Source organism: Tachypleus tridentatus, chromosome 3 (genome assembly GCF_004210375.1).
Source record: "Tachypleus tridentatus isolate NWPU-2018 chromosome 3, ASM421037v1, whole genome shotgun sequence".
Taxonomy (NCBI): Eukaryota; Metazoa; Arthropoda; class Merostomata; order Xiphosura; family Limulidae; genus Tachypleus; species Tachypleus tridentatus.
In genome coordinates this window covers 22,514,393-22,526,602 of record NC_134827.1, presented here as the reverse complement: position 1 = coordinate 22,526,602, position 12,210 = coordinate 22,514,393, and the positions used below count along the sequence as shown (strand labels likewise).

General features: G+C 31.1%; 1 protein-coding gene across 14 annotated transcripts in view; it reads left to right on the top strand.

The window, feature by feature from the left end:
• Positions 1–12,210, top strand: part of LOC143246519 (polycystin-1-like protein 1) — a 352,075-nt gene that overhangs the window by 322,487 nt on the left and 17,378 nt on the right. For all 14 annotated transcript variants that reach the window (XM_076493355.1, XM_076493361.1, XM_076493363.1 and 11 more), the window contains 7 exons: positions 968–1,259; positions 1,425–1,546; positions 3,014–3,123; positions 3,583–3,689; positions 8,091–8,264; positions 9,471–9,847; positions 11,423–11,721. In XM_076493355.1, the coding sequence (XP_076349470.1) occupies positions 968–1,259; positions 1,425–1,546; positions 3,014–3,123; positions 3,583–3,689; positions 8,091–8,264; positions 9,471–9,847; positions 11,423–11,721 (1,481 nt within the window). The remainder of the gene's footprint in view (positions 1–967; positions 1,260–1,424; positions 1,547–3,013; positions 3,124–3,582; positions 3,690–8,090; positions 8,265–9,470; positions 9,848–11,422; positions 11,722–12,210) is intronic.

Sequence of the window (12,210 nt, the reverse complement as noted above, 5' to 3'; positions counted from 1 at the left end):
TTTTTGAAGAAAGTAACTTCCTCTACCGAACTAATACGTTTGTTAAACCATTTAAGATACCCACTGTACCCAAACTTCCCTAATACACCTGCTTACCTTATCTCGGAAGACAATGAAACAGTTGAAAAAGTTATGTAACCCTTACTATCTCCAAACTGGCCTGAAAGCTATTATGGAACCCAATTTCAGGCTACAAAATGTTTGCTGACTGCCCATTGTTCACTACTTGTACACATGCAGATATTGTAAGACCTTCTACATTGGTAAAATATCATTATGAGCATGTGAACACATGGGCTTGTATATATAAAAACTGAAAGAAATGATACAAACCCTCATAATTTTGCTATCTATCAACACAGTACAAGAACAAGACATTCAGTTTCTCTCTTAAACTTTGAAATTCTCTCAACAGTCAACACAAGCATGATAATGAATTTTTTTACAAAAGAAACATTATATATGTAAAACTCTTCTTCCATCTCCAAATAACAACAAACTTTAAACCAGACTTCACTTGGTTTAAATGTGTTAACTAATTTTTTGCACCACATGTTTCATTTTATTATATTATAATTTTTATATTCAACTTGTTTACTTCTGATGTATATCATATTTTTCTTGTAATTACAAATACTGTTTGTTTGTTTTCTACCTCCAGATTATTTGTGGTGGAATTTTGATAATTGCAAAACATTTAATAAATGCTTTTTATTATCACATTCCTTTTGTGCTTCATTAAGTTTTATCTTCCATAAAGCTAATATGAATGATTATTTAGTGAGAGAATATTAACTGTGCTGATAAATACATTTATTCTGGTACTTGTTAATATCAAATATTATACTGAAAATCACATCCAAACAATATTTCAGGTATTGTGTTCTATATTTCCAGCTCTAAAATTTCACTGGTGGTGAAGATAATATATGTGTATGTGCACTGATAGTTTTAGTTTCTGTTCCAGGTGCTCCTTGACCACACCTGTTGGATTTTACCTGTATGTTCCTACATCTGTTGTCATGCAAATACCACTCGATGATCTTTTTGTGAAAAGTCCCCACCCTGCTCCTGTTATTGTTCTGCTTGTAATCACTGTCGTATTTGTTGTTTTAATAGTTATACTTTTGACAGTGTGTAATCCTAGTGTAAAGTGCTTGCACTTTTTCATCCTCAACAAGAATGACAGCCCTACTAGTCAACAATATTTAGTTACCATAGCAACTGGGTCTTTTTGGGAGGCAGGAACAACTTCCCAGGTGATCTTCTCTGTTATTTTACTAACTGAAAACAAAATGGAGATTTGTTAAAAAGCATTTAGATTTCAAAAATAATTTAAGCTGTAATGCATGATGATTTCTTTTAGTATAAGTTCATTCTGTTTTTTTATATTCCTGAAGTTTATGTTCAGTGTGACATTACAGGTTTGTTTGGTTCTACATGGAGATAAATGGATGTCTGAGACAAAACAGCTTCTCCCAGAAGAACATGAAAATTTCATTCAACCTCTGTTTCTACGAGGATCTCTTGTATCTTTTGTTGTGAGGTAAGGGATTTTTTGTTTTTTTTAGTGTGTATGTGCTTTAAATTATTCTTGTCAGTACTTAAGCCTAATGTGTGGCATCATTTCTGAATTGTGGTATAGTGAAATCAGTAGCATGTTTAAAACCACCAGTGGAATACTACAAGATCTTATAAATAAACAATTTTTGAATTTTCTAGATTAGCCTTATAAGAGTGTAGTATGAAGGCGAACCTTCAAAACTTCATGCTACTTGTGTAATATGAACTCCATAAACTGAAACAGATGCCGAAAATATCTGGTCAAAAATGTCAGCTTATCCATCAGATTGTGACAGCATCTGTTAAAATTTAAATTTATTTGGCTGAAAACTAATCTAAACCATGTTATTATCCACTTTTTATAAATAAATCAAACATTTTATTGAGTATGGTGACAGTTATAAGACACAATGAAAATAATTCTGGCAGAACATGCAAAAAGTTATGGGTTTAAAGAGTTGAGAAGGATTTTTCTCACATAAGTCAGCTAGAATTTTTACATTGGAAATAAAAGAGTGATAAAAAGAGATCCACGTATAATATTGAGAGATTAATAATTTAATCAGTGATGTCGAGAAAACCCACTTGTTGAGAAATATATATGCAAAAATGGCTCGTTTGGGTTGAGAAAATATTTTACATAGAAGAGCGAACAACGTTTTGACCTTCTATGTAAAATATTTTCTCAACCCAAACAAGCCATTTTTGCATATATATTAATAACTTAAGGTAGACATGTAGTTAATTAATGTCTGTCTGTACCAAAGAACTCGTCTGGCCATGTCGTCCAAGAAGAGGATTATTTGAATTTATAATATTTTAACTGCAACAAGGTAAAATAGAACCAACCACACGCAGTTTTCAATTCATTGTTATGTTTATCATACACTTGATGATCTGCCTTGTGATATTAAATACAGAAGTTTACAGACATCTGCTAAGGTGGCTTCACAGCTGATCATATTTTGTTTCTATACAGTGTATGGTCATAATGAAAAGTAAGGTCAACTTGGCACTGATCTATACATAAAGTCAGGTTGTTGATAAGGTTCTGGGAAAACCGAAATACTCAAGAGCATTTCATACATGATTGAAATTCTTTTAGCATTTTAAGTCATTTCTTTCAGCCATTTGTCTTCTCTTTAGGGTATGCGTTCACCAGCGTATTGTCATATGAAGGAGTGTTGTTATCCGTGAAGCATAAATTGAGGCCACTTGGACTAGTCATGATAGTGAAATCACAAAAGATTACAGGTCATGAGAAAATTTTCTCAACCCATACCAGCCATTTTTACATATATATTTTTCTCTACAAGTGGGTTTTCTTGTCATCACGGATTAAGGTATTTTTGTTGAATGTGGAAAAAACTGTCTGTATTACATGGTTATTTTGCTTGTGGATAATCTTATTTTGTTAAAAGTATTGTTGGTTTTAAATTGTCACTTACAGCACAGCCAAACCACTCGGACAGCTCTGGAAGGTTCAGGTATGGCACAACAACAGTGGCTCTTCTCCATCTTGGTATTTGAAAGACATCACTGTAACTCATCTGAATACCAGTGAGTATTAGATGCACATGAAACTTTGTTGGTACATACTTCACTAGTTTCAGATGTTTTTTTTTATTTTAACACATATAAACTACAAAAAACAGAAGTTAATTAATGAGTTTAGGCTTGCACATTCACTGACATTTTTCCAAAGAAATTATTTTAAATTAATAGCATCTTTTTTGGATTGTGTTTTTGGTAAGTTGATGGATGACTAATTATAGGATTCGTGGCATGTTTTCAATCATCTTGATTGGGGAATTTATTATTACAATTAATTCAGTTCTTTTGGTTTTCCTCAGCAGCATAATTTTCAAAATTACTGTGTCTGTTTCTGTACTGTTTACTGTGTTCATTTTGTTCATGTATTTAAAAGTCACTACTAAACATTCCTAATGTATTTGTCATATTATGAGGTTTGTCTGCTGTCAGTAACATAAACTCAGTATTGGATTTCTCTTAATGTAGATGAAACTTTCTGCTTCACCTGTGAGCAGTGGCTCTCTGTGGAAGAAGATGATGGACAGGTGGAAAGAGAAATTCCTGTGTGTGAACAGTCACCAAGTTTCTGGGAGGTGTGTGATTTCATTGTTTCATTTATCAATTTCTTGCTTTTCAAATGCTTATACTTAAATATTTTAAAATAATGTGTTTCAGTATATTTTAGGTTTCACTATTTGAAGTAAAAGATGCACAGATGTGCATTCCTTCTCAATTTTAGAAAAGCTATGAAATGATAAATATTTAACCATCATCAAATGTCTAATGGATTTTTTTTTCATTGATGAGGACACTTACTTTGAACCCTTCTCATATATTAGGTGTGTTTTTTTAAGTGGAAGAATTTTTTCAGAATAGATTACAGTATTGTGCTGTCTTGATTAATGCTTTATGGTGACATATTTTTTTGCCATGGACTTTGATACCTTAATTTCAAAGAATGAAGCAAGTATTACTTGCACTAGTAAACACAGAAGTATTGTTTCATTTGTCCTTTATTCAAGTGTATAGGTTTATTTCTCACAAGTATCCATCATTTTGAAAACAGGGAGAAAACTTCATACTTTGCAGTCTTACTTCATTAGAAAATTAAATACCAAGAAACTTTATTTGTAGGTTTTTACATATTTTCATCTTAATTCATATACAGTTAATAACAATTTATTATGGATTAAAGAGTTTAAATTTCAATATGTTATGTCACTGAATACATACTGCATTTCAGCTGTGAATGCATTATAAAAATAATAGTCAATCTAATTTTTCCATTCAAAGAGCCAGACAAATTCTCTGCAGTAGTATATGGTGCTGGTTGTCTTCCCTCTATTCAGAAGTTCAAAATTATTGAAATGTGTTCAATTTAATTTTTCGATTATGTTGTGAAGGATTGCAACAGGACAGATCATAATACAAAACTCACGCTTTAGTGCTGATTAACAGACTTTCTAGAGACAATGGAGTAAGACTGCTAAATTTTTATATAAAAATTAACTCATAGTGCTCTGTTGAAAGATATGCAAGTTAATATATTAACTGAAAGTTAGTTCATACTTGCATGTGAACATTTAATGCAGATCTACCAACCCTTACAATTTAGACATAATTGTTTCAAATTTGCTTTCATTTTACACCTGTGTGAATTGTTATTTTACAACTTTATACAAAATTCCAGAATTGTTTCACCAAACACTTTTCTTTTCTGTTCATAATTTTCCAGAAATAATTTACCACTCTCTACTTTGCATTTCAATGTCACAAACCCTTGAAATAATCTACTAAAAGGTTTGTAATTAGTGAGTATTCAGGGTGTACCAATTACTTTTTGAGAGGAAAATGGCAAAAAAATGTTGTTTCTGCTTTGTATCCAATGGTTCCAACAAAGAAAAGAAATGTTTATAGCCAGCAGAAGTCTAGGTATAAACATTCACAAAATGTTCAGTGATGCTGCATTATCCTTAAGGAGTGTAAATTGTGCAAGATGTACTATACGTGTTTGTGATTTGTCTGTTGCCCACAGAGGTGAAAATGACTTAAAGAAACATCTAAACACCAGTGAATGAATTCTAGAACATCTGGAATCAATAAAATGGACTTATTTTTCATAATATCAAATCAGAAAGTGATGTAATCAGAATAGAATGTTTATTCACTTCCTTTGGGGAACACAAACTTCCTTTTGTTTCAGACCATGCTTTAAAACATTTTACCAAAATATTTCCAGATTCATAAATCACTAAAAGATGTAGTTGATCTAGAACCAAAACATTTGCAGTAGTTGGAGAAATGACCAACAACACCATTTTCCTTGTCCTGGTAATTCTGGACTTTTTAAATTTTGCATTTGTTTAATACTTGTGTATGCAATTTTTCAAGCTTTGGTTAAAAGATGGTAATTTTTTGTTATGTGGTATAGTTGAATATATTATTTTTAAGCTGTGTACTGAAGGTATTACTATGTAATATCAGTATTCCCTTTGGTTACTGATAAATAAACTTTTATAACATAGGTGCTGTATCTCTGATAAAAAGAATAAAATGTAATGTATGTGTTATGTTAGATATAATTAAGTAACCAGTTAGCCACTATGTTTATGTCCATTGTTTGAATAGAATGAATATGAACATATACAATAAAAGCTGTCTAAGACAGAATCACACAAGACCAAGTAAAATTTCCAGCTTGGACAGTGAGCATGCATATTTTTAATTATGCATAATTTTTGAACAGAACATTATACTTGCTTGACTCAGGGAAGTAAGACATTCGTGAATAAAGTTATTATTACTGTTTATGCTATATTTATTAGAATAAGAACAACAATAGACTTCAAAATATACATAAGTACACAAAATATTAATTAAATATTACTTGAAGAAAGTGTCCAGTTTCAACTGTTTCATTTTTTAATGGGCTTTCTCATAAGGTTAAAAGAGAACGCCAATTCTACGGTCTTTTCATAAGTTCATTTTCCCTCTTCATTTTTGCATACAATTTGATAGCGTTAATATAACTTAACACTTGTGATGAAGTAGAAATTTCTATTTCCTCACTCTCTTCCATTTTGTTCATCTTCTTAATCTCTCATGCTGTTACCATCTTGCAATTCTATTATAGATTTTAAATCAGTTTCTATTAAAACATTCTTGTCAACATTCTCAAAACTTTTGGCATTCACAGAATCATTTGTATCAGTCTTCTCAATCAGAGTTTGGATTTCACTAGAATCGTCGTAACAAACAACTTCTCTACAATCTTTGCCATTAACAAGAATAAATCCACAATTTTGAAAGCACTTTATTATGCATTTGAATGAATGACTTAAAAATGCAATTGCTTCTAACACCTCAATTTTCATTGTCATTTCAGATGCTCTCTTACAGTCATCAATGTTTGCAATAATATGCTGAAGCATCAGTTTTCTGTATTTCATTTTATACACTGTATAATTCCATTATCTAGTGGCTGTAGAACTGAAGTTGTACATGAAGGTAGAAAGACTAAACAAACATTTGAAAGTTTTACTTTTGGGTGACAAGTTGTATTATCTAGAAAAAGTAAAATATTCCTATTTTCTTGTTCCATTCTTTTGTTTAATTTGTTCAAAAATTCCTCTTGAATATAACACTTGTCATTCACGTTTTATTATTCACTTTCCATTCCACAGGAAGTTGATTCTTCCTTAAATTTTTGAAAGAACATGGATTTTCACTTTTACCTATTATCCATGGTTTCTCTAGTTCTCCATCAGCAAATATGACCTCCAGAATAATGATAACAGAAAAAAGAACAGAATGTATTTAACCAATACTTACTGTAACAAAATGTCCAAGAATTTATTAATATTTAAAGAAATTATTAATTAAATAAGAAATTAATATTTAATCAAAAACATTTTTTCTGACTTACTCAGCTTCTAATCCTACTTCTTGATAGATGAGGTAGGTGAAAGATAGTTTTCCGTCCGCGTCATGCAGATTCCACCATATAGATGTCCTTTTATGAGAGTAATCATAAGATAATGCTGCAAAAGTTTGATATTTCTAGCTTGTAGAAGTTTCTGCCCTATGCAGTTTCTGGCTTAGATAGATTTTACTGTTTTAAGTAAGGACTTGAGTCATTAGAATGTTTTGCAGTTGCTTATCATACTCATTAAACGATAAACTTAACAAAACTTGTGTGAGTTGATGACAGCTTTATTTCATTTGAGGGAGATAAAAATATATTTATAAATGCTACAACTAACCATGGTTATGTGGGGGAATAAAAAATATATATATGATATTGGTGCTGTATATATGGTAAATAAACTTATACAAAGTTGGTGTTGTGTGTGTTGATTGATAAAGAAATATTAACATGTGGTTTAGGTTTTTTGTGTCTGCTAGAAGTGTTCAGAAATAAATGGAACTCCTATATTCTGGCTCTGAGTAAATTATGTTGATAGGTGAACATCCCTCCATTTTGTACACAATTAGTGACATTCAGCACACAACAAAATGGAAACTAAATGGTGTTGGTTTGAGAAATGTGCTGAAATTAAGTTGTTGAAGAAGGTAAGATAACTGGGGTTCTGTACTCATTTACTGAAGGAAACTGGTCATGAACAATTATTATGGAAGGTAGGATAATGGGAGTTCTGTACTCATTGATGAAGGTAGGATAACTGGGGTTCTGTACTCATTAATGAAGTAGGATAACTGGGATTCTGTTCTCATTGACGGCAGGAAACTGGTCATGAACAATTGTTGAAGAAGATAGGATAATTGTGGTTCTGTACTTATTGACTGTTTGATATTCAGTGACACCATCAGTGCATTCCATCATCAAAATGGAGGCTGTTTTTTGCAGCATGATAATTGCACAGTATTTGTTGTGCAATGATAGCAGTTGTAAAGTTAAGGTGGGCAGTTGACACATGTTTAATGTACTCAGTATATTTAAACAGGCTTTGAAGAAACTGAAATTATTTTTACAGAGATTCTATCAACAACTTATGGAAAATCTCAATAATCACCACATGTGGAATTCCATTTTTTATCATTCTCCTTGTTCAACCTACACATCAATCGAGAGACTAGCTTGCTGTTTGTCTGAAGTCTTAACTGGAGCTTTCCTCACTGCCCTCTGGTGTTATTACTCAGTTGATCAGGTAAGGTTTACAACTCTGCTACATATTATTGTGGATTTTTTTTTCATGTGAAATGAATGTGACTTGCACACTTCAGGCAAGTGCTTCATCATGTCATAAAGGTAACAGGGCATTTGTGACACCTTCACTTTTACATGTTTAGCAGCTTCTTATGCTTTCAATGTCTAGCCAAGTATACCCACTTTGTAACCCCTTCCTATACCACTGCTTACCACTTGAGCTAAAGAGTTAACTTACAGTAAGACAATTTATCTAACAACTTAAACAACTATGTTATCATTCAAATATTCAGGAAAAACTTGACTTTTTAAGGTTCGTATTTGCCAAAGAACCTGTAATTGTCTTGTGTCCTAACATACTGGATAAAATTGGACCAATGACCTTCCCACACTTTGACATAGTATAGATGAGTTATGTTAATTTGCATTATGGCATGTGTGTAGTTAACAAACCATGAAGCTGTTTTACTGCTGTTTTATTTGAGATAAATGAACAATACAGCATTCTTATTGTTTTTGTTTCTTGCATTTGGTATGTGATAAAAATTGTTATTGTGGGGTTATTTTTTTAATTTACTTTTTTGGGAGAGGTCATTTAAAATTGAAGGGGAATATTTAAACTTTAATGCTGAATTAGGTTTTTTTTTAACGAATTTGTCAAATCTGATACCTCCATATACATATAAAATAGTATTTACTAATACGACAGTAATGGTAAACTGTAATCATATCATATACTTAGTAAAGAAGATACTCAGTACTACTGTTTTATTGTCTGTTTGATTGAGTACAGTAATTATAATAATAACCTCTTTCTGGTTATTAAATATGAATACTGAAACAATATCCTGAGAGATGTAAAATTTGTGTAAAGATACATTTCCCATTGCAAGTTTGAAAATAAATATTTTAGTAAAAATACTTTTCATACTTCATTTTACCAGATAATAAAAATAATGAAATAATATTTAATGTTTTATAAGTGTAGATTTTATTTCATGAAAGTGTTTATTTTTGTGTTTTCCATACATTGCAGGACTTTTCTAAATGGCAACATAAGAGAGCCATCAACTTAATAATATTTGGGGTAAAACATCTCTTCTATTCCCATTATTTTCAGAAGGACCTAACAAAAAAGGGTATTTCTTGACTTTGTTTCCCTTATGTAGTTTATATTATTATTTAAAAGTAAATTTTTATTTTCCAGAACTACGATATTTTTTTGGTGAAAGACCTGTCTCCAGAACAAGTTCTTTATGGTTTTAAAATTGCTGTTGCTATGGTAATACCTCATCAGTGCTTGACTGTGTTGTTTCATCTTGGCCGACGCCCATTAGGTACATTTCCTAATTGGTTAAGAGTTTTGTGGACTGGTCTGTCTGAAAACCACATAAAACTATGCCACAAGTACAAGCTTCCTGTCCACAGTGAAGGAGATTCTTCCTCTAGTTCTTATACCAGTAGTATAGAAAATATGGATAGCTCTGAGTTCTGGAGTAGTGAGGTAGAAACACAGGAAGATGATGATGAAGAGTCATACAGTGATGATGAGAACACTGTCAGAAGTACCAGCTGTGAATCAAGGTAATGATAAAACAGTTGAAACTTACAGAACAATATCTTAGATATGAAACACAATACTTTATCATTGTATATCTGTATAGAATTACCTGTAAATGGATATTTAATTTAGGTAACTACTTGCAGGTTAGCTTATTTACTTAACAATTAAAAAAATAATACTGAAAACTGATTTTTGTTTTTTAAGAATTTTAAGCATAATTTTATATTTATTGATAAAAATAGCTATTGTTTTATAGATTTATAATTCTAGAAGTGGTTATTTATTTAAATGTATATTTTTAGATGAATGGTATCAGTTTTGTTTTACTTTTATATGTAATTTTGTTTCCTTCTAAAACATTCTTACACAAGGTGCTGACAAAATTCCATGAGTCCTTGGACTTTCAGTTATTTTTAGCTTCAGACCCCTAGAGAACATTAATATGGACAACCTGACTGAGGACCACAACTTAATGATTCAATAGAATTTTGAGAAAATATTTATTGCAACAAATAAAATTTGTTAGTTGGATCTCATCAGTTAAAGGCATTCAGCTAAAGATGTATATTCTGGTCCTATGAAAGATTATGTGAATGATTTTGTCAATTTTAAGTATTTTATGCAGGTCTCTTTTAGCAATTTATGAAACAAAGTAAAGCTAAATTACTTCAAGTAAAGTAAATGTGAAGTCGTAATGAAAGCAAGCTCAACTGAATATACAGAAATGTCTGAATGCATGCTGAAAAGGTAGTAAGCTTATGGTTTAGATTGAACTGTTTGTATATTTTAGACCTAAATAAGATGAGAAGACCCATTACAATTGTGTTACAGTGATGTTAATTTTTTAAGAAATTGCACACAGGTTAAGTGTTAGTTATGTGAAATACTTTGCAAATTTAAAAAAATAACTAAAGTTGAAGTCAAGCCAGTTGTCATGTGATGACAATAACATTGTGCCATCATGTACCATACTGGTTATATTGAAAAGTTTGACTTAGCAAAAAACCAGGTGAGATGATTCCGATTTGAAAACCAAAACACAATCTGGACTCCTTGAACAAAGGTCTTTCTCAACATATGATGTTCGTAGCATTTGATCGAGAATTTCAATAAATGTTCCAAATGGACAAATGCAAATATATTATTAATATAGAAATTCTTTATTCTAAGATGAACTGTTGCAAAATCAGCAATATAGGTTCCATGAAATATTGATAAATTTGACATGAAATGCATAATAATAACTTAATAGTTTTATCAAAAGAAATCTGATTTTTGATTTCATTCATTCTATTCACATTTCAAAGTTTTATTTTGTAATTCTTGTCCTCAATCATATGATAGTGATAGTTTTAAAATATTTAAGTGCAGAAGTATAAGAGAGCTTTCATGGAACATTAAATAAAATGTCCTTTATCTTTTGTGCATTGTGTTATCCACTAGTTTGAAAGTACTTATAATTTTCTTCTCATCTAATTCTGAATCAAGTTCTTCTTGATCAATCTTTCAGAGTTTGAATCAGTTTGTTTTGAAATCAGTTTTACCAAATTATTTATATTCCAGTTTTCACACTTATGTTCATGATTCTCTCTCAGACAATCCCTATCTCCATTGGAGGAGTCATTGTCCCAGCTACGTGCCATTGAATCTTGGGCTCAGAGTAGACATAGGCATGGTGAATACACCAAGGGAAAAGCCAGTATAACAAGTCAACCCAACTCCCTCATAGATGTCGTCAACACAAAACGACGAAGTTCGCTGTTAGAGCAATTAATTGATGATACATCTGCCACTTTGAGGTCACTTCGGCTTCGACCTGGAACAAATAAAAAACAGAAGTGTGAAACTCAAGAGGCAACATGTGACAGTAGCAACAGTCTTCACAGTGATCAGTGTAGGTGTTCTTGTTTTTAATCTGTCATTGGAGTAACAAACTAGTTTTATAATTTTAAACATGTTAATTAAATGTTTCAAACATTCTCTTAAACAGCTTGAAACAAATGTACAACAGTTTTGGCATTTGTAAAGATTTTACTAAGGAAATTTGTTTCAAAAATAACATTTCCTTTTCAGGTACTTTCTAACTTGTCTAAACTATTGTATAAAAAAGTATAAGAATGATATAAATACACTCAGAATAGTTGCAGTAATTATTCATCAACCAATGAAAACGAGAGATTTCACATATATTGGTCATATGTTTTAAATAAAGTAAGAAGATACATATTTTAAAGCTAAAATTTGTTCTATTTGCAAAGGTACTCAGAAGTAAGACTCAAACAGAACTGAGACATACTAAGTACATATTTATTCTGTTTTTTATTTATGATGTAATATGTAAATTTAAATGCCAACATTCGTGATATGATGATTGTACTGAATA